This window comes from Leishmania braziliensis, chromosome 13, assembly GCF_000002845.2.
Source record: "Leishmania braziliensis MHOM/BR/75/M2904 complete genome, chromosome 13".
NCBI classification, from domain to species: domain Eukaryota; phylum Euglenozoa; class Kinetoplastea; order Trypanosomatida; family Trypanosomatidae; genus Leishmania; species Leishmania braziliensis.
The window spans coordinates 444,534-467,122 of NC_009305.2; the positions used below are offsets into that span (position 1 = coordinate 444,534).

At 62.5% G+C, this 22,589-nt stretch overlaps 3 protein-coding genes across 3 annotated transcripts; all 3 read right to left on the reverse strand.

The window, feature by feature from the left end:
* Positions 1–297: 297 nt before the first annotated feature.
* Positions 298–17,088, reverse strand: LBRM_13_1230 (conserved hypothetical protein; the record flags this gene model as incomplete). Its single annotated transcript, XM_001563214.2, has 1 exon — positions 298–17,088. The coding sequence occupies one exon, from the start codon at positions 17,086–17,088 to the stop codon at positions 298–300; it is 16,791 nt and encodes a 5,596-aa protein (XP_001563264.2).
* Positions 17,089–18,770: 1,682 nt separating this feature from the next.
* On the reverse strand, positions 18,771–19,247 carry LBRM_13_1240 (putative Ran-binding protein 1; the record flags this gene model as incomplete). The annotated part of the gene is made up of 1 exon (XM_001563215.1): positions 18,771–19,247. One exon carries the CDS (start codon positions 19,245–19,247, stop codon positions 18,771–18,773), a length of 477 nt encoding a protein of 158 aa, XP_001563265.1.
* Positions 19,248–19,997: 750 nt separating this feature from the next.
* LBRM_13_1250 (conserved hypothetical protein) lies at positions 19,998–22,427 on the reverse strand (the record flags this gene model as incomplete). Its single annotated transcript, XM_001563216.1, has 1 exon — positions 19,998–22,427. The coding sequence occupies one exon, from the start codon at positions 22,425–22,427 to the stop codon at positions 19,998–20,000; it is 2,430 nt and encodes an 809-aa protein (XP_001563266.1).
* Positions 22,428–22,589: the final 162 nt, after the last annotated feature.

Consider the following 22,589-nt stretch of genomic DNA (forward strand, 5'->3'; position numbering starts at 1 on the left):
TGAGGCGATCGGCGTCCCTCTTTCGCTCTCTCCATCCCTCCCTTTCCCTTCTCTCTTCTCGCGCATACGCGCACATCAAGGCGAGAGGCGATGCGGGAGTCAAACAAAGAAGGCAATTGTACATAAGACACAACGTACACGGCACGAGGGGGAAACTCGGGGGGAGGGACATGAGAGCCAGAGTGGTACCCTTTACCGCTGCTTCATACATCGAGAGGAATACATCCGATAACCCATTTCTCATCCCCCCCTCCACACACACACACACACACGGCAGCTGATCTAAATCAGTGTGACTCATCGGAGGTGGGAGAAGTCCTCGAAGAGGTCGTCCTCGTCGCTGCTGACGCGGACCAGGCTCGGGCCGACCTCTTGCTGGGCCACGTCCGTATCGTGTACGCGGAAATCCGCATCGATGTCCACACACTGCTCAATCGCAAACAGCAACTTCTGCGCCATGACCGACGCGGAACTGTAGCACGGCAGGCGCAGCCAGTAGAAGCAAGTCGAAGCCTGCGGCAGGCGCGTGTCGTCGCAGAGGGAAGGGTCAACACCACCCTCAACTGGCCTGTCGCCGCTCTTCGACTCCGGCTGTTGATATCCCTCTCGTGTGCCATGCGACGAATGTGGTGAAGCCGGCGTGTGTGACTCTGCGCCATTGCTGCTGCCACCGAGCGGCAGTAGTTGACCTGGCTGCAGGGCAGGCGGTGGCATCACGCGCGACACCGGCTGGGCTGGAGGAGGCGTGAAGCCGAGCTGCGGTGGCGACGGCGGTACTGTGGTACTTCCAACATTGCTACTGGTGCGGCTCTGCGCAAGCGTGTTGTGGCGCACAAAAGAGGTGCTGCACCGCTGCTCGCTGCTCGGCGGCGGCTGCGGTGTCATCATTGCCGTCGTCGCTCCGTTCGACATGGAGGTGGCGACGCGCTGCGGACGGTTTGGCGAAGCGGACTGCAGCGACGGCGCTGCTCGCTCTGGCGTCAAAGGCGGGATGGGCGCCACACGTGGCGTGTCGTCTGGCATGATCTTCAGATGCAACCCGGGTGGCAGGCGTTCTCGCCCGCTGACGAAGCGCATGAAGAGGGCGCGCTGGTGCCGCGTAAAGCCATGGAGGGCGCAACGGAGAAACCTAACGCGAGTGTCCGTGGGGGACAGTCCCTCGTACCGGGCCGCGTCCAACAGCGCATCTGGGTCGTAGTCACACTGCCCGCATACGAGTTCCTCTAGCTCGTACCACTTAAGCCCTGACACACTGCAGAGTGGCACCACCTCGTGGAAGCCCTGCTGCAGCGCGCGACGCTGCGCCGCCGCCGTGCAGTACAGCTTATGCTTCCGCACAAGACGCGTGTAGAGGCCGACGCTGGCGACTGTCACCGGGATCTGCGCCCCGTCAGGCACGAGCTCCTCCACTACGCCAGCGTCATTCAGAAGCGAAAAACCGCGAGGGTAGAGCTCGGCAAGCTCCTCGTTGCGCAAGGTGTCGTCGCCGTCGCCGCTGCCTCCGAAAGTCTCCCTCGGCGGCAGAAAACCAGCCAGCTGCTCTGCGTAGTCGAGTGCGTTCAGTGTGGCCACGTCGACGCGGGCTATGTCTGCATCGTCCGCGGCCTCCCCCACTAGGTATTTCCAGAGCGCGCTGGGCAGGTAGAGCGATAGTGGCTCTCCGCCACGCAGGCAGCCGCCCATCAACCGTCCTAGAAAGCGGTACATGTGCGGCTCCAGAGGTGGCGCACAGAGCGGGTTGACAACGTAGCTGTCGCGCACCTCCCCAAGCTCGCTGGTCATGTTGGCGCTAGGCAAGAAGAGGTCCAGGGAGGTACTCATCAGCTCTGCACACATTTGCGTGAGGCACTCACGGTATGGGCCGCCAACGTCGTCGGCGCCTTCGCCGTAGAAGGAGACGGTCCACAGCTTCTTGCTTGTTATGAAGAATGCAGGGGGCTTACTGGCGAGTAGCTGGTATACTTGGCCGAAAAGGCTATCACGAAGCCGGCGCGCAGCGGAGGCGGTGCAGTCCCGCACCACTGTGAGTGCCTTGCGTCGGTTCACGCTGAGTCGCACCGCATCGCCTCCGCTGTTCGAGCTTTCCAGCGACCACTGCAGGACTCGCAGTGGTGCCCACGGCGGGGCGTATCGCTGGCACGCGCGCAGCGTTTCCTGCAGCTCGCTGAAGACCCAACTGCTGCCCAGCGGCGCGTTTTCGACCGACATTGGGAGCGCAGCAGCGTGGGCGAACGGGTAGAGGAGAGTGACGAGGTGCCCAAAGAGAAGGAGGCCCATCAGGTGCGGTTGCAGCGTGGCTGCGTCGAGGCCGCTGACAGTGCAGAGGTCGCGCTGCTGGGGTTTCTGTGAGACGGCGCGTCTCGGCGTGATGGCATTGGCATCGATGTCACGAGGACGTGAGACAGATGCATTTTGGCGGTCATGGCTCTCTGCTGTGTCATGCACACCGTACAGGGATGGCATCGTGTAGCTACGCAGGCTGGTAGGGTGCAGCTCCTGCACCTTACTCGCGTAGTAGAGCAACTTCTGCAGTGCCACAGCATCCAACGGCTTGGATAGCGTCTTCCCCTTGTTCGGGTTCCTGCCGACGTCCACTCTGCCGTGGGGTGGCTGCATGGGAAAGTGGTCGGTCGTCCCAGGATCCGTTACGACGATCATCTCCATTAACGCTTCGTGTACCGTGCCGGCACCTCCAAGCGCCCGGAAGGCGCCACTCTCCATTGGTGGGAAGAGAAGCTCCTCTTCGTTCCACAGACACATGAGCGATGACTTGGGCTCCAGAAGAATGACCGGCACCAGCCCATGCGTCTCGCTCATGCACACGTCGCTGAAGAGTGCTGTCGCTGCTACATCCTGCGTTGGAAACGCGGATGCGGAGTCGGCAAACCACGGTACCGCAGAAGATGTCGTGGCCGTAGCCTCGAAGGACTCCGAGTTGCCGCGCGTGCCGCCCAGTACAGCGGCATTGCCACCGCCTCGCCCATCACCTCCGGTGGCGCCATTGCCGTGCGCCGCCTTCAGGAACTCACCATTGACGCTGAAGCTCACCGTGCCGGCTTCACAGTCGAGTAGGCACCCTACTACGTCGCCGCACTTCCATGCGCGACGGCTAAGGCTGATCTGCTGCTTGTTGTGCCGTGCGATCATGCGACCAGCATCGAAAACCCACGAGGCCCCGTCGCTCCCGAGCTGCGCGCGGGTCGGCGAGGTCGGGGAGACGCTAGCCGCATCCCTGTTATTCGCTGCCCCACCGGCGCCAACGCCGATGAGCTCCGCCAAACCGGCGCCTCCTCTACTCCCACCACCTTGCTCCTCGAGCGACTTGCGCGCGTACCAGCCGACGCTAAAAGTTGGCTCCGTTGGCAGCACCACCTCAAAGTACCAGCGGCCTGATGTGACGGCCACACTGCCGAAGAGAAGACTCGCCGCGTCCTCCGTCTTGCACTCGCGCGAGGTGACGAACTTCGCGTTGGTATCCGGGGACAAGAGAAAGACATCCAGGGGGCCTTGACGGCCCTGTGTGAAGCGTGTCAGGTGCTGACCCACCAGCGCGATGACGGGGCTAGAGAGAAGGCGCGCGGGCTGTACAGCACGGGCCGCGGATGCTGTGGTAGCCGTGGTAAGGGGTGCGCTGACTTCGTTTGCCAGAATCACCTTCCACACCCGGCACGCTTCCTCGTTGATGTAGATAGACAGGTCCACCGGAAGACACCCTGGTGGCGGGGTGCTGGCGAAACCAGTGGCGCCAAAGTTCACCTCGCAGCTGGCCTCACCTGTACACATAATGACAGGGAAGACGGCGACGCGCGCGGCGCGCTGCTCGTCCGAGAGGAAGGTATCGCTGAATTCAGAGACGAGACGACCATTGTGCAGACAGGACAGCTTGTTCTGACGCAGGTCCAGCACAAAGCCAATGACGTCGTCCATTTTCCACCGCGTACGGGGGCTCGACTCCACTGCGTAGCCGCGGCAAAACCGCAGGGCACGACCTCCGTCGAAGGCCCATGACTCACCGTCATTGCCGAGGAACCCGTCTCGCCCCTCCGCGTGCGTGCCGCTGCCGGTGGCGCTGCAGTGCGTCAGCACACACCGCTCCGTCGCAACGCCAACGACGATGTTCGAGACTAACTTGGCACCGCCACCCGGCGCGGTGGTGGGATGCTCGGCGCGGCTAATGTTCGCCACGTACACCTCCCAGTAGAACACACCGATGGTCACGCCGACACTGCTACGCACGGTTGTTACACTGCGGGCAGCTCCATCGCGCGCTGAGAACGGATTCTGCGCCTCTTCATTCTCCTTACCCATGTCAGTGGCGCGCACCACCCAGAGCCCGTTTCCCTTGCGCGACACACCATGGGGATACCACCCGCGAGGGTGTTGCTGCGACTGCCGGCCGCGGTGCCCCGTCAAGGAAAAGGTCGACGAAGGGGGCATGTCCGCTGGCTCCGTTGCCGCCACCTGCATGGCGACCAGCTCCACTACAAGCGGCAGGGCTGACGACTCCCCGCCGCAGCCCACCGCCACACAGCCGGGGCCACTGACGCTGTCGAGAGGGTCTTCCCCATCAACGTAGCCGCCGTAGTTTCGTTCCAACTCCGTAACCTCCGTCGCCGCATGCCTCGTCGACAACGACCCTGCAATTGCCACTGAGGTGTCGAGCGAGTCTGCTTGTGGCATCTCCACGCTTGGCATGGCTTCCTGCGGCTGGTAGCAGCTCGAGCTCGACGAGGACGGTGGCAGGAAGAGAGCCCGAAAGGTGCTGCTGGTGGTGATCGCCGCCGCCTCGGTGACCCCATCTCGTCTATCGTCCTTGGGGAGCGCGGCTGACTCACCCTTGTTTGTGTTGTCCCCACTAGCGGGGCCCTTGGGCTTCTTTCCTTTCGCATCTGCCAGCTTCGATGGCCGGTACACGACGGCGCGTTGCCACATTCCCCACAGGCGGCGCCAGCGACCCTGGAGTTGCTCCACATAGCTTCGACCAGCCCAGGCGCAGTCGGCACGCACGGCGCTCACCAGCAGCCCGAGCAGACTCTGTACATATGGACTGTACGTGCCGGTTGACAACGACAAGAGGGAGCCAAGGTCGGAGTCGCTGTTCACGTGCTGAATGATGCTGCAGAGCGGGGTGTTGAGGTGCGACATCGCCATGGCGAGGGGCACTTGGTCGTACGGCTGCACCTGCGGCATGTCCCGCCAGAGTTGCATCACTGTCGTGAGGATGTGCACAAAGTGCACGCAGTCGTCCTCGCTCGAGCGGGCGCTGCTCTGTTGAATGAGGGAGACCACAACGCGAGCATCGAACAGGCATGCAGCGGCATGCTCGGCAATGGTGGAGCCGGTGCTGGTGTTGCCGCGCCGATTACCTTGGTTGCCCGCGCCGGTGGCAGTTGCAGCGAGGTTGCGCAGGGCGTCGCACAATGCCTTCACCATCGCGTGCAGAACGGCAGACTTGAGCGACTTGGTGGTGACGGTGACGATGGAGGAAGAGGGCGTGCTGCCAGGGCTGTAAGCCTTGCTGTCTACCGCCAGCCGATGTGCGGTGGAGGTAGGCACGCTGCGCAGGTACGCCCAGGGGGTCTCCGTCGCCGTCAGGGTGCACACTGGCCACCCGCCCTGCCCGTCCGGGTACTTGGCAAGGACATTCTTCAGTTCCATGTCCTTGTACACCGTAGCCTGCTCCATGTTGCGGTACTTGGCGTCAAACGTTAGCACGCCCGTACCGCCATTGGTGAGGGAGAGCGGGAGGACGACAGGTTGGGTGATTGGAGCAGAAGCGGAGGCTGCCGAGCTTAGAGGCGGCACCTCGATCACGAAAACTTCACCATCGTCTCTTCGCAACTGTCGCAGCACGTGGGAAGTGTCGGCGACAAGTTGGCACAGCGGTGACGCCGCTCGCACTGCGGTCGAGCGAGGGTCATTGGTGGCTCTGGCAGCCACCGACGACTGGTCCGTCTTGTCCTCCGGCTCCGCCGCCGCCAGCACGGCCACGAGGCGCTGCACGACGGCGTGTATGAGGCGCTCGTGCGCATTGGGTAGGTAGCCGCTGTCTTGGAGCTGGAACAGGCGGAGTAGCTGATACGGCACCTTCTGAGTTGGGTCGAGCACTTGGCGAGGATCGAAGCCCACGTGACTTAGCGCAGCAACGGTGGAGACCGAGGGTGTGTCTGCAAGGTAATGCAGAGTGTAGGCGGGGCTCACTCCAACTTCCAACGCCGTCAAAGTAGCGTAGCGTGCCGCCAGTGTCAGCAGTGACCACAGCACATCGCCGCCAAAGCGCTCGTAGTACAAGGGGGAGAGGGAGTCGACAAAAGTGGCCATGGCGACGCGTGGCACGTGCGTGCTGCTTGCCAGTGGAGCCACGACGCCGTCGCGCACGTTGCCAGAGTTGAGCTCAATCGACGGGTAGAAGCCCAGCGGCAGCGGCTCTGCTGCCCATCGCACGTCGCCAGAGAGAACCCCACGGAACTGCTTGTGGTTGTCCGCCGACTCGACGACGGCGCCGGTGCCTTCCTTGAGATCGAGGTAGCACATGTTTTCCTGCAGGCCGATGGACTGCAGCGCCCGGTCGCGAGCAACCAGCTCCGCAACGACGCGGAGAGACGTTCGCAACACCGACGTGCCCCACAGCCGCAGTCCACCAATCAGCGCCATTGGCCCATCCACCTCGCGAGGCGGTGCAGGCAGTGCCGCTGGTGACATCTCAGTGGCCGCACGCCCGATGACGACCTTGGTAATGGCACCCTCTTGCCGAAGCAGTGCCTCTGCGTGCCGGCCAACGCCGGCCGCGCCACCCCATTCCACAGATGTCACCTCACCGTTGCGGGAGAGCGCCAGGCTCTGCGCGTTGCACATAACAGAGACGTGCATGCAGCGGTACCAGTCCTCGCGGCGCAGCGCGCGCCTGGCGCTACAGTGCAAGCCGCCCGTGCCATCCACTGCGCCGCCGGTGGATGGAGGGAGGCTCACAACGACGTGAAGGCTGTCTTCCTGGACACTCAACTTCAGAAAAGGAAAGAGGCTCGCATTGGATGGCGTCGCCGCCGCTTCCGCTCTGCTGTTGCCGCCGCCTGCAGGCGTGTACAGCGTCACTAGCGGAAACCCCAGAGCCGTGGCGCCGGCTGCGGCGTCCAGCTCCAGCCTCGGCCACGAGCACGGCACGCTCAGCGCGTCACCCATGGCGGGGTACATATCGCCGTCGCTGAGCAGCACCGCCAGCTCAATTGCGAAGCCGTCCTCCCAGACGGGGAAGTGCACCCCGGTGCGTGACGGTGTGATCTCAACGGCTGCCGGTGTGTACGGGAGCCACGCAGCGCCACTCCGCGCAGTTCCACGAGTGGGCACGTCGTGTGCCGGCCACATGGGAAAGGAGAGAAACATCGGCGCCCCGTTTCCAACCTCTGTTCGCGGTGGAATACGTGCACTCGTGCTGGAAAGGCCCGAGCCACTGCTGAGGATGCTCGTCACCGACACGCCTATCGTCCGCGTCGCCTGCTGTGAGGCACCACCAAAGACACCCAAGCTGCGCGCGAGACGCGAGAGGCCGTACTCGTTTGAGTCCCGCAGGAAGCCGCTCGAGGATGCGGCGGTCGCGCTGGATTGGGGAAAGCCGGACAGAAAAGTGGCTGGGTAGCCCACCGAGGGCCCAGGCGACACGCCGCGGAGGCTCTCCAGCAGCGAGTCGCTCATCCCAGCAAACGGGTGGTGTTGAGTGGACGAGGGCGAGCCGAACGGGGACCGCGACCCGGCGCTGGCACGACTGATGTCAGCAGCGGAAGCAGTCGCCAGGGCAGCAGCGAGCGAGGACGTCCCTGCTGGGCTTGTCGTGGTCGCACCGGCGACGCTGCTCACTAAGCTGGTCGCGTTGTCGACCTTGTCTACGGAGGCGTAGATGCGATCGGCTGCGGCCTCCGCAGCACGCACCGCTACCAAGGCACCGAACTCTCTCAGCGCCTTCAACGGGAACGGCAGCCGCACCACGTTCTGCAATGCGCACTGTCGAATGGGCCTCATCGCACCGCACTCGATGAGCTGCCGTCCGAGGTCCGGCCGCGCACGCGCCACCCCGGCTGTAAGGTGAAGAAGACTAATGAAGTAGGTCAGCTCTAAACCTGTGAAGGCGGCCGCCGCGTCTAGCTTCTTGCCCAGCAGCGGAACGCAGTGACGGAGCGCTGGTGCGAGGAAGTCTTCGACAAGGCCCGTGTACGATGGCGCCACAATGCCGTTCTCCCAAGCCGGCAAGAAGATCTGATTCGGCGAAAGCTGCACCTCCTCTCTATTCCCGCTGAGACCTGCCGCATCCGTCGGCGCGACAACTACCCCGCGCACCTTCTCGCCCTCAGGAGTGGTTGTTTTGAGCACGAAATGGCTCGAGCCGCGAATAGGCCGCCTGGACAGGGCCGAGGGCGACGCGCCAGCCATGTTAGGCGTGCCACCGGGCGCCACCGACGACGATGCAACCGTCTCCACGTCCACCACGTACGCGGGGGTGGCTTGATAGCCATCTTTGTCGTTCAAGAAGGCAACTGACGCTCCGGGCGAGGTTGGGGGAACCAGCAACTGGCCGCCCAGTGCCGCCGACCACACGTACAGCTGAACAAGATGCAGCTCGCGACCCCGGGATGCGGTGCCAGTGGAGAGGTTGTTGCTCTTCTTGCTTGCCGCACCGTTTTCCACGCCGGCCACCTCGCTCCCACCGCTGCAACTGCTCAGCACGGACGCTGCATAGTCTTGGACAGTACCCTGGTAGGAGGACGCGAAGGCACGCAACTCCACGGCCCACGCTGGCTGAAGCAGGAGCCGGTGGAAGCCCAGCAGCAAATGCTGGGTCGTGCGACTCATACCCGTCGTGGCCAAGGCGTACACGCTGAGATCGAGCCACGTCTGCATGCACGGATGGCCTCCGTTCAAGGGCGAGGAGGTGGGCGACAGCACCTTCGCGAACACTGGTGAATCATACATCTCTCGCCAAGCACTCGGTGCAACGGCGATCCCACGAACAGCAGACGGCTGGCATCGACACAGCAGCAGCGCCGCGATCCTGGCACACGCTGCGGCATCTCGCACGACGCACCCCACGGTGGCGTCTGCGCTCACTGCTCGCACGTGATACAAGTCCAAGAAGATGAGCTCCAGCAGCGTCTCTGCGATGATGGCGCACACTGTGCTTAAAGTGCAGCTGAGAAACAGTGCCGTGCCATCGTCGCCGCTGGGACGTTGTGCGTTCGATGCGCCGCCTGCTATGATGTGACCAATCGGAGCAGACACGCGCACGGACACAGAGGCCGAGCAGAGCGTCCCACCTACGAGGGACAGGAAACTCAGAATCAGGTCTACCTGGTCTTGCACTGTTACGAGTGGCTCCAGCACGGCAGCGTCACCTGCCTGCGCGAGTAGCATTGGCGTGTCTTTCACGGCCCGCGACAGCACATCCTGGCACAGCCGCAGCTCCGCCTCCATCGCTCCAAGCATGTCCGCTAAGAACGCCATGACGGAGGTTTGCTCCACTCGCGAGAGAGTCATAATGTGCTCGGGTGTCAACATCGCCGTCGCTTGGAGGGCCAGACTCTTGAAGCAGTGCCATACCCTTGCTTGCATTGCCTCCACGGCGGTGTGCTGCAGGGTGATGTCGCCGTTACTGCCACTCATGAGCCCAGGAGGGCTGGGCGGCGCACCGCCGCTGCTGCCGACACTGCCAGGCCCATTCAGCGTCAAGGCCGTCATGAGCGTGCTTTTGCTCGTACGACGCGCCTGCTGAGCAGTGATAACCTTATCGCGATGCTGCTGCTCCGCAAGGTTGACGTGGCGAAGCCCCATCGACCTAACACACAAATGAGTTGCCGTTGCGCCATTGTCTGCCAGGACAGCATTGCTGCTGCTCGTCGTCGTTTCGGCTGCAACGGTGGAGTGTCGCTGCCGCCCAAACGCGTCGCTGCTACTGCGCGTGCTTGACATCGACGCCACCGCTTCCTCATCGTGGGCACGCTTGGCGGCCACGAAAAGCGTTCCGTATGTCTCCATCATGATCGGCACCACTCGCAGCTGCACAAAGAAGGCGAAGTCACGCGGTTTCCAGCTACGGTCAAGGAGGCTGCATAGCACTGCTGCCGAGCTCGTCGTGGAGAGTGGCAGACTGCCACCACTGCGCGTGGCCCCGCCACTGGCGCCCAACTGGGTCGGCATTTCCTCCATGGACCAGCGCAGCAGGTCGTAGAGGACGCGGCGCATGGGATCAACGTGAGCGCTGCCGCAGCCGCTGATTCCCGCCTCATAGTGCGTGTGCGCGCCGCGACCCTGCGCGCTGAGCAGCTGAGCAGCGCTCTCGGCACTGTGGGGGGCCCGTTGCACGAGGCGGAAGATGTGCTCGATGCCGCTACGCCTCAACGCAGCCAGCGCCTCGCGTTGTTGCAGCGACGTGCGCAGAAGTTCAGCTGTAACCTGGCGAGAAAGTACGACGCTTGTAACGAGTTGGGTGGCCTCGTGCAGCGTCCAGCTGGGGTGCGAGGCGACGTGCGCGTGGAAGCGCATTCGCCGCAGACGGTACGAGCTCCATGCAGAGCGCAGTGCCGCCGAGACGCTCGGCGCGGACGAGGACGGTGGTGTCCCCATGGCCGACGTGCCGACCGCCGTCGCTGCTGCTGGGGCGCATGCTGTCGGAATGCAAAAAAGAGCGTCCTCCGCTCCCCACAACTCGGTGCAGCTCCGAGCCTGCAGCAGCACCTCGCAGCGACGCTGCAGCTCTGCCACAGTCTGTCCGAGGGACTCCGGCCGCCCCAATGAGCGAGGTGAGGGCGGTGGAGGAAGACCACCGCTGCTGTGGTCTTCGCCCTCTCCACATCGGCTTAGTAGCTCGGTGCGAATCGGCCGCGAGAGCTTTCGCATGATGGTACACATTAACTCTTCCACGCGCGTGGGCGGAAGGTGCTGCAGTGGTGTGGCGCTGAGGTGCAAAGCTGCCGCCGCCATGGCCGTGATGAGGGGTCCCACGGCAGGATGGGACTTGGAGGCCAGCGGGTCCAGCATAGACTGTTTGGCAGTCCAGTACGCCGTGTTCTTGATGAGCTGCGACACGAACTGCGCTCGGTGCCGCGGTACAGTCGCCGCAGGTGTCTTTGTAGCCGTCGGGGTCGCTGCCGCGGCTGTTGTGACGGTGCTGGTTCGGAGGCCTCCCTCCAGAAGCGGGTGCTCCCAGAGACGGGTGAGCTCCTCGTCCACTGCAGCAGAGGCCGCGTCATCAGCGGCACTGCTGGCCGGTGCGGCCCCCGTCGCGGCGCTCGCCGCTGCCGCCACAGACGTTGCGTGGCCGGTGAGTTGTGCCGTTTGTCGTTGCGTGATTGGTGTTGTTGTGACGGACATGAGGCCAAGCCGGCGGCGCACCGCGTCGGACCGGACGTTCGCTGAGGAGACGGCCGTGCTGTTGAAGAGGAATGCGGCGACCCACACAGAAGCGTAGAAGAACGCCTCACGCAGAGAGCACAGGAGCCGTCGCGCAGCAGCGGAGGCGCCGCTGCCGGGAAGAACTGCGCCGCTGGCTTTGCTGGAGCTGGTAAACAGATCAGTGTCACTGTTGGGGCTCGTGGGCAACTCCACCCGCTCCAGCAGCGTCTCACACAGTTCAAGCAGGTGCTCGAGGTGCTTGAGAAACCACTCCGCATCCTCAGCAGCGAGGACAAGCGGGATAGCGCTCAACGCCGTGTGCAGTGGAGCATTCACGAACGTTGGGAACAGGCTCGACAGAATTGCCGACAGCGGCTCGCCACTGTCAGCGTCGCCCCACTCTGCAGTCTTCGAGATACCGCCTGCCGACGACTGTTGAGGCTGCTGGACACACAGGTTTAGGCAGAGCTCGGTACTGTCAAAGAGGGCACTGTAGTAGGCTCGCACGCAAGGGTGGTAGGCCGCCGCCTGCGAAAAGCACAGTCGCTGTAGATCGAGTGCAACGGCCGCGACGCTGTCGGGGCCACCAACACCGGTGCCACCGCCATTCACACCGTCGACAGCGCTTTCCGCTATCCCGTTCAACGGCATGCCGTTGCCGCCATGGCTACTGTCACCTTGGCCACTCCTGTCGCTGATGCCACCGGGGTCCGCTACGTGGTTTGCACCGCGACCGCCACCACTGGCATGCATAAGCGTCAGAGCCGCTTCCCACCGCGAGCCCTGACAGGCGCTGAGCAGCAGTAGTTGCAGTGAGGCGATGGCCTCCGAAAGGGATGCCGCGAAGGCCGAAAACTTGCGGATTGACCACATCGCCGTCTTCGCAGTCCACAGAAACCGCCACTGCGCAGACGACTCCTCGAGAAGCGTGCGAAGGGTGTCGCAGAGCTCGGTGACGGCGGCGGAGTTTCCCAACTTTCCACCGTCGTCCTCGACGCCGAGCAGAGGAGCCGCGGCGAGCACAGTGGTGAAGCTTTGCGCCACGGCGTCAAGGAGCACCTCCATAGCCGGCACGCGCTCTTCCGTTGTGGCGGACGGCGATGAGGCCGCCGCTGCATCACCGGCGGCTGCAGATACGCGAGGCGAGGTGGAGGTGCATGAGGTGGCGCGAAGAAGGTCCCGCAGGAGATGCGCACGATGGCGCACGTCGGGCAAGAAGAGCTCGACGCCCTCGATGGTGGTGGTGCGAGCAAGGGCCACAACATCCGGCGAGAGCGTAAGCCCTTCTTCATTGATGATGTCGCCAAGGAGGCCGAGTAGCGTGAAGCTGTCCGTCGCACAGCTGTCATCGTCGTCGCCACTGCCACTGGTGTGGGGCCCAGTCAACAATAGCCGTGACTGCATTACGGACGCGCTGGTGCGTCGTCGAGTCGAAGACGCGTGCAGCTCCCGCAGTAGCAGCGTCATTGTGGCCTTGGAGATGTGCGCTGGTGAGCTCTTCGACCCGTCCGCCGCGGCCTCACCATCGTGCTCTGTGCCCTCCCTCACCACTGTCAGGCCCAACGGTGTGGGGTGAAGGCCAAAGGCACGCGCACGGCGCACCAGGCGCAGTAAGACGCGCAGCGCTGCCGCCACCACCACCCACGATACAGAGCTCTTCAGAGCCACGGCGCGACGCGCGTTGCTCGACTTGACAACACGAAAGTGCTCGCCCAAGATGAGCCGCACCTCCGTCACGCATCGACTCCCCACGTCGTCCGCGAGGGGAGAGAAGAGCGTCTGATCGACCCCGGGCTCCGCCTCGGCATGGAGGGCCAGTAGTTTCAGCAGCCACAGCGCCACAGCGCCGTAGGTGACCACCGATGAAGGCTGTGATACGAGCGCCGCGAAGGACGGCATACGTGAGAGGATCTGGGTGGTCTGGGACGCAGCCGCCTCGCCAGATCCCTGTAGCTCTGCCGTGCTATGGGCCGTGCTGACAGGGTGGCTCACGCTCGTCGTCGTCGAGCCCGACGAGTCGCGCGACACCACTTCCTCTGTGCCGTCGCCCTCCTCGTCCTCTCCCTTATTTGCAAGTGTGCCGAGGTGGTCCAGGGCCTCTTCATCCTCGGCGAGCGGCAGGGGCGCCACGGCGAGCACCCGGTCGCGCGGTCTCTGCGGCGCCGCCCCGGTGTTGCCGAGCAGGGAGAGCAGATAGGACGCCTCCTGCTCCCCTTTCACGAGACCGACGTCCACCTCGAATAGTTCCCAAAGTCGCCCCTGCGGGTCGGCGCGCATCATGTGTCGCACCGGGCTGCGGCTTGTCAGAAAGAAGAGCGAGTGATGTGCGACGCCGGTGGTGAGGTCGAAGAACATGAGCACGTGGCCGCCTTCTCTAAGCGCGTACGGCCCATCATTGCTGATAGGTGTCCGGACGATGAGTGCATGCCGGATGGCGCAGCAGGTGCTGATGGCGAGATCGCGCCACTCGTGCAGCCGCGCGCACACCGGTGTGACGTCCGGTGTTGACACAGCTGCCAGTGCAGTCTCAGCTGCCGCTCTTCCTGTCGATGCAACGGACGCACTTGCCGCCGCAGTGCTGTTACCACCAAGCGCGCCTGAGCCGTAGCTTCGCCACGGGTGCGCGTCACACGGTTTGCGAGTCACAGCCCCGATGCAGACGGCGTGGCACGCCTTGACGCTGTGCACGTAGTTGAAGACAACGTTGCCGCTCTTCTCATTGAAGAAGAGTTGCACCACAAGCCCCGGCTCGTCGCCGACGAGGGAGCGGCGGTAGTCACGACTGATCTCGCGTGTCGTGCGACCCAACCGCCACACACGCAAGCCCGTCAGCAAGCACGTGCAGTTCGTCCCCACCGTCCACCGCTGCTTTGGCGAGTCGAGTGACACGTGTGGACCCTGGCGGTTGCCTGCTACCTCCTCACCATCAAACAACAGCCGCCATCGCCCGTTGAAGACGAGACCAATGTGGAAGGGCCGTGTCTCTGCTGTGGGAGGCAGCGGCGCCGAGACAACACACAAGCCACGCATCTCGTGTCGATAGCCGCCGCGGATACAGTAGGTGCCTTCCGACTTGGTCAGCTCGAGGAAGACCTCGCCGTTGGTGCTGCGGTCGCCGTGTTGGTAAAGTGTAGCCGCGTCTTCCTTGTCAAGAAACTGCACCCATAGCTCCACGGTCACCTGCCCGCCCGCCACAGTCAAGTGGTCCTCCGGGCAGCCCAGGTCAACAAGGCTGGGCTTGCGCAGCGCGAGGCAGTGACTGAGGCAGAGCCCCGCCGCGGCCGGGGCGGGGTGCAGCGCACGTGTCCAGAGCGGCGCCGCAGCGAGCGAAGAAGCCGTGGCAGCGATGTAGCAGTGCATCATCACCGTCCACTCGGCCGAGGTTGCTGTTGCGGCGGCCGTGGAGAGACTGCAGCCAGCCCTGGAGCGGGCCACACCACCGGTCGCCGCTGCGCTCGCTAATGTACCGGCTGCTGCCGCTGCGCCGTCCAGCGTGCGTGCCGGAGGTGCCTGCTGCCGGTGGTCCTCGTAGACGACGAGGACGCGATCCTCTGTGGTACTCACGAGCTGGGGGTGCGAGTTCAGCGTGCAGGGCCAGCTGCTGTGCATATCGGCCCACCGCAGAACTTGGTGAGTGTCAAGCTGCAGCCCGTAAACAACCAGGGCCACCTCAGCAGGTGCCATACGGTCTGTCAGAAGCAGCACGCGGGTGTGCGTCACTGCCAAGCTGGACGAGGCTGCACCAAGGCAGTACGCCGTCGGCTGCCTTGTCTCCACTACGAGGACGTACGATGTGGTGACAGAGGGGCCGTACTTGGTCAATCCGTCTGCCGTGTGCACAAACAATGTAGTACCGATGCCGTAGGCCACCGACAGCACTGTCGTCACGGGGCTTACGGGCGTCACTATAAAGGCAGACGGATCTTCGCAGGCGCACTTAAGGGCCCGTCCAACGTCTGGCATGGCCGGCTGCGGCGTCACGCCGGCGGCGTGGCGGTTTAGCCACTGCACCAAAGGAGGCGAGAAGACACCGGCTGGCACGCGTAAGAGGTACCGCGACACGCGCAGTACTTCACTCACAAGACCACGCTGCAGGGCCAGCACCAGGGCTACTTCAAGCAGCGCCGACGTCAGCGGTGTAACAGCTGGGCGGTCACCGTCACTGTTTAAGCTCTGCTCCGCGGTGGCAGGTGTTACCTCGGCCGCGTTGATCGCCGAATCCACCTGCCTCACTATGTGGTCTACAGCGAGCTGCACCGTATCCGGGGCCAGCGCCGAGCGCGCACCTCCGCCACCGCTACTGCTGCTTCCACCGAAAGGGGTACCACGCGCACCGCCGCTGGTGGCGCACCCGTCGCACTCCACCAGGGAGAAGATTGGGAGTGACAGAAGATAGTCGCGGAAGCTCTGCACAAGCGGGGTGGCCACCTCCTTCCCACTCGACACGGCATGAATAAACAGGTGCACCACGATGACGGCACCACAGTTCAGCGTGGCATCGTAACCCGCACTTTCAGCGAGGCGGAAGACGCTGGCGCCACTGCCCGAGTGACCCCCTGAGATCGTCAGGGCTGTGCCGCCGCCGCTGCCGAGAGTGGGCTCGTGCGCCGCCGAGTACAGGCGCTGTCGAAGATACTCTGCTGTCACGTGAGGAGCAAGGAAGCGGCTCTTCCCAGGCACCACAGCAACGTACCGGCGAACCGCCCCGAAGGCGCGCGACAGCACTGTTAGACGCGCCGCAGCTGCTTCGGAGGATGTGTACAAGCGCATCGCTCGCTGCTCAGCCTGCCGTGCAGCGGCAAGGGCGACCGAGGAAGACGACAATGTTGTCACCGAGTTGTTCTTGTCAGCAGCGCCAAGGACGGAGATGGGCGGGTGGCCAGCGTCACCACCGCCTGCGGTGTCGGCTATCGGTGCCCCCTCCACCCCTGTCACGCCGCGCCACTCCGGCGACGTGTGCTGGAAGAGGTTGCTGAATAGGTATGAGTTCAGCGGCAGCCGCTGCACATCTGCGAAGCGGAGTGGCAAGAAGGCAGGTGCGAACGGGAAGGCTTGGCGCTGCAGCCATGGCAGGTGCTTCTCGGCCGTCTCACGGACGGCGTGGTGATCGAAGCGAACGTGTTGGTGCCGGTAGTGGAGCGAGATGGCAGGGAACACCTCCATCGTCAGCCCGCTGAGCTCACCGACGATCATCTTGTCACCGACCCGCACCGTCATGACGGCAGCGTCGTAGTCGAGGGTGAGGACGATGCGGTCGCCAGTCCCGAAAGTCAACACACCACCGCCGGTGTCGGTGCGGCGCCAGTGACCGTAGAATTTGCCGGCTCGGCTAAGGCACCAGCCGCCGCCCTGCGAAATGAACGTGTCATACTTCGTGAAGTTCTTTGGTACGATACCCAGCATGAGCCCGCTCCCGTCGTTACTCTCGCCGTGGTGCTCAATCTTGATGCCCCATTCGTGGATGCCGCGGCGAATGCCCTCGGTGACCTGCAGTGTCACCCACCCCACGCTGGGCTTCAGAGCCGACGACTCGGCAATGACGGTGTCGCTGTGTGGGGTGGAGGAGTCTATGAGATAGTTCTTGCGCGGTGCCGAGCTCTTCTCCATGCGACTTTGCATCTGGTCCACGAAGCCTATGACGGAGATTGGGTTGTGCAGCTGGCTGTGCGACCCGCTCGCCATGCGGACGTAGAGGGAGCTGAGTTGATCCATGATTTGATTACCTGAGCACTTTCAACAGAGTGCCTCAGGGGTGCGTGTGTGTGTGGGGTGTAGGTGCGCTTTCCATGAAGAAAGAGAAGAGAACAACACAACGCGCTTTACGCACAGCGAAGAGGGGAGGGGGGGGGAGGCAGTGAAAGACGCGGGCACGCGTGGTGGAGGAGGAGGCGGTGATGGTGAGGGGGTAAAAGGCGGGACTAAAAAGAGGGCGAGGGGGAAAAACAAGAGGGACCCCGTAAACCCAGTGCCGAAGAGAGACACGCACACGCGCAGATGGCCAGAAATTCCCACAAACACTCTTAGTGAGAGGCAAGAGAAGGGAGGAAAGGGGGGGGAGTCAACACAGAGAGCGTGCTGGCCAGCTAACAAGGAGAGAAATAAGCAAGCAAGTGAGGTAGGGGAGGTTGGATGGGGATGGGAGAGAGGAGGAGAGGGGGGGGGGTAACGAGAAGATGTACGTATGCAGAGAAGCACGCGTAGAGACTAACGCACACATTCGAGCACACCTCTCCAGGGCGCCCATGGAAGATGTTTCTCTTGTACAGCTGTGGCATTACCGAGGCTTAACTAGACAGCCACAAGGAGAAAAGCGCAGAGAGGTGGGGTGTGAGAGCTGGGGTTTAGAAAAGGGTAGACCGAGTTTTCCACATGCAGCTCATCCCGTGGACTTACGACTGTTCACAGCGCATGTGGGAGACTCGAGTGTGGCGCGAGATGGCGCAACATCACCGTCGGTAAATTAACCTCCTCAAAACGAAAAAAAAACTACCCACTCAACACCCACAGAGAGGGGGGAGAGAGATGCATGCGTTCCCTCAGAGGCGCAGCCAGCGACTTTGCGTCGCTTGTCCGTCCTTCTCTGTTTGCATCCATCTGGTTGTCGGCTGAGGAGCTCACGCACTGCCCACTTCAACGAAAAGAAGCGCAAGAGGATGGAAAGAATCCAAGCAGCGCGCACATGTTTCCATCACCGCCCCTCACAGATCCCCCTTTTTTCTGCACGAATGCATCGCACTTTCTCTTCTGCTTCGCATGATGGCTTCGGTAATACAGAAGAGAGAGAGAGAGAGAGGAAGGAGAGAGACGTCAGCACGGCAGAGTATAATGCAGGGCACGAGGCAAACACACGCACATGCCGCAACGTACACACAGAGGAGGGGAAGGGGGAGACAGTGGGAAGGAAGACTGTGATGGGTGTGACGCCTGCCATAGTCCTCCACTTAACAGTCAAATAAACGCGTACAACAGCACTCATGCGCAGAACGACATCACTGCATACAGTGAAGAAGCCTCGGCAGCAGAAGAGACTCCCCACACCGCACTGCTTCCTTCCCCTCTCCGCCGCCGTCCAACAGACATGCCACCATCGAAGAGAGGAGGAGAGAGGCGCTATAGAAAAGATAGACAGGCGTGCAACGCTGAAAACGACGCGCACACGCGCACCACACAAAAATAAAGCGAGCGAGGGGCCATGAGGAATCACCTTCATGGGGGGGGGGCGATGTTAGTAGTCAGCAGGCCATGCGCTCTCCTCTCGCGATGGAACGCACACGCGCAAGCGCCCCTGCCCGTCCTGCTGCTCACTTCGCTCCTCTCTTCATTGTTACCCCCTCCCACAAACAAACACTGAGTGAGGCACGTAGGCGTGAGTGTGCATGTATGCGGCTGCTCGTTTACACGCTTGACTTCTCAATTGCTGCTGCCATCTCTGCCAGAGCCTTGTCCGCTGCCTCCTTAGACGAGAGTCGCATCACGAAGTTCTCCGGGAATCCCTCCTCGTCATCGGTGAAGTCCTTGAAGGCGGACCACACGAGAATTTTCTCACCCTGCTTGTGCTTTGTCACCTTCATACCCTTCATGAGGTAGTGCTGCGCCGCCAGCTTGCCGATTCCCTCCCGACGGAAGACAAACATGTACTTGGACGTGTTGTCCTTGCGCTGCAGCACTTTGGCCGTCCCTTGCCCACGCTCTTTCCACTGGTTCTCGCCTTCATCAAAGCGCATAAGCTTGCCGGTGTCTTGCCAGATGACGTTGAAGCGCTCCTCTCCGCTCTTCACTTCAACGGCGGCAAAGCGGGCGGCGCCACCGTCGGAGACGGCCACCTCCTCAATCTCCATCAGCTCATTGCCGTTCTCGTCTGTCTTGGACATTTCTTACGTGCGCGTGTGTTTGCCGGTATTATACGCTGAGAGAGTGAGGGAGAGAGAGAGGGGGGAGGGGGGGAGGAGGCAGGCAGGCAAATGCCTTGTGGGTGGTGGTGGTGGTGGGCCTTATGTTAGTTGGTTTTTGAATAAGGAGGGAGAGAGCGAAGAAACCGCTTGCGAGGGTTGTTGTTGTGTGTGTGGGGGGCAGCAGCGATACCTGCAGGGGCGACGAGTAGCCTCTGTCTGAAATGAGCTCCACGATGACGTGGCATCGGCAGTGAAGGAAGGAAGCGAAACAGAAAAACAAGAAAAGGAGGGAGGGAGAGAGAGAGAGCGAAGGTCAGTGGGAGAGAGAGGGGTGGATGGCACGATGCAAAGCATGCGAAGATGAGAAATACAATAGGCCAAGAAGGAGGACTCTTGTAAGGCGAGTCAGGCAGTAGACGCATCAGGAATGTGCAGTGCGGCCATTTGTGCGTCTGCCTTTCTCTCTCACTGTGGGGTATGCGGGAATCACGTATGCGTGAGTAGGCGTGCATCGAATGGACAGCGAGCCTGCACAGAGAAAAGAGCAGCATCGCACGAGAAAGCGACTTCTACTTGGGCAATTCAGTTACACTGGGCTGCAGTGGAAGTGAGGAGGGGGCACTGCGTGCTGGTGCATGGGCTGGCTTGTAGAGGCGTTGCCTCCCCCCTCGTCCTCTCCTTCCGGATTCTTCACCCAAGCGAGCGCATGCATAGGCCAGAGTGCCATGCTCAAGCCAACAAGCTTTCGGCGATGTCAGAGAGAGAGAGAAGACGGCTGGTGGCGCTGCTAGTAAGCGACGCGGCGGGGCAGCCCTTATCGCTGTCACCCCCCGTCTTTGGATTCTTTTCAGCTGACTCAGTCTTCATTGCAGTGGCAGTGTGGCGCTCGGCACGGTGAGTGATGCTACTCGGCCCATCTGTTTCACCATCGACTCGCTCACGCTTGCCGCCAGGCGGCTGCATATTGAGGTATGACTGTGTTAGACGGCGTAGCCTCCACGACGGCAGCAGGCTCGGCATGCGCAGACCATCGGCCGACGCGCTTGAGCTCACGGAGGTGCCGGCGGGGTTCTTTGCCTTTCCGCACACATTCGCCTCCCCCTTTCCAGAGAACGGCATGGTTGACAGACAAGTGGGAGCGAAGAAGTACGACGTGGTGATGACAGTGGCGAGTGCGTCACAGTCCACCGGCACTCCTCCACCCCACCAAGGTGCCCCCTCCATCGCGCGAGACGAAGGAGACGGCAGGCCCGCAGGGCCAATACGGAATCCCCGTCTCGGTTTCTCCTCAAGTGAGTCCAGGCCGTCACCACAACGGGCAGCGGCATCCCGTGCGGCAGGCATCTCGAAGAGGGCTGAAGTGCCAAGGCCGCCTTGACTGTCTCTGCTTCCTACCTGCAGGGGAAGCACGTGAGTCGGCAGGTACGGCATCCACCGCACCGCACCCCCTTTCAGGGCTATCGCACCGCTGCCAGTCGTCGTCGGTGCTGCTGTGTCACAGCCGGTGCTGTGGTGGTTTACAAAGGGGATGCGCAGGTACGGCCCGAGGCGCTGCATCACTACGTCCCCTCGACTATGGCGGTAGTGCAGCGGCGTCGCCGACAGCGGACGAAGAAGCGCAACGAAGTTGATGATTTCCTGTGGTGTGCTGTGGAGTGTTGTAGGAACATGCCAGACCTGGCCGCTCGCTGCCGAGCCGTGCGTCTGTGACTGCAGCCGGGCCCAGCCCGAGATAATGACACCGTAGTACGGAGTCCCGCCACGCGCCGCCGAGGCCGCTTGCAAGGTGGCAGGCTCAATCGAGGCACGACTGCTGACTACCTCGATGAGAGGTGGCTCGTACGTGCGTTCCACCGAGTGGTTAGCGGACAGCTGCAGTTGTTGTGGTAACATCGCACCACAGCCGTCGCTCAAACTCGTCAACGGCACCTGCTGGTGCTGCGCCTGAGAAAAGGAGACAAAACAGTTCAGGTTGTATGGGTAGTGGGCGGCTTCTCCACCAGAGGCTCGCCACGCCAGCTCCTCCACCGACAGCGGTGGGGCCGTACCGTCAAGGCGGGCAGGACTTTCCCCTTCAAAGGCCCTTAAGTCATCCCGTTCCTCCTCCAGCGTCTCCACTACTGTGAGTAGACGTGCGTAACGGACGTCGTCTATGAGCGCTCTGGTGCGCAACCGTGTCGCCAGCTGCTGGACGAGCATCTCCTTACCAAATTGGTTGTGCAGGTAGACACGAACAACGAATGGCAGTCGAGCGTTACTCAGCTCAGCGGATGCTGAGGACGAGGATGAAGTTCTCAGCGCCTCTGCGGTGTCGTTGTGGTCCGTGTGTGCCTGCTGAAACACCCACTGCGCGTGCAGTTGGCGCTGATGGTCCATTCGACGTCCAATGGCCTCGATCGCCTCTTCCACCTGATCTGCGTCCAGCAACTTACTCAGCACGCGGATGCCGCTGTCAACGACGCCAGCACCGCGGGAACCAATGGGTGTGCCTTCAGTGCGCGCTGGCCATGACGTAAGCTCCGCATGCCCCAAGTGAAGCCAGGTATCGTCCAGGTAGAGGTGGTCGACTCGGTGCGACTGAAAGAAGGTGCGCAATGGGGACGCCTGAGCCACCGCCTCGGTGTACTTGAAGTCGCCGGTGTGCAGGTAGGTGACGCCGGACGGGGTCTCGAAGAAAAACATGGCGCTGCCCGGGATGTGAAACGCCGGAAGCAGCGTAACGTACACTACAGAGACCGCAGTGGTGGCAGAGCTATCGCTTGTGCTGTGCGCAGTTCCAGCGGCAGAGAGGACTGGGGTGCGACACCAGAAGGGCAGCCCCAGCACTCGTCCGCGAAGTCCTTCGAACTTGCTCAGCAGGAGCTCCCGAGTGAGGATGCCGGTGATAATGACGCCGGCCGTCCAGTTAGAGCTGAGCCCCTTCATGTGATCTGTGTGAAAGTGACTGAGAAAAAACAGCTCTGGATCGCCGGCTGCGGAGCCAACTCCGGTGCTGCTGCTGCGGCGGCGGTTACCATTGAGTGCCGGAAACTCGTCAATAACGATAGGGAGAGACGGGACGCGCATGGCGGGTCCAACGTCAGCAGAGTATGCGCGAGAAGCAACTGGGGGCAGGCACAGAGAGAGAGAGCGCGCAGATCGCTGAAGATGCGCGTTCATACAGCGACACCGAACTCGAAACAAAGACCGCTTCGTCGCCTTGAGATGAAAGGAGAAGAGGGCAGGATGAGGAGATGACGAAGTGTGTGGGCGTCGAAGGAGTAAATGCAGGATGGAGACACGGGGCGGGGGGGGGGGGGGGCAGACAAGGAGAGGAAACGA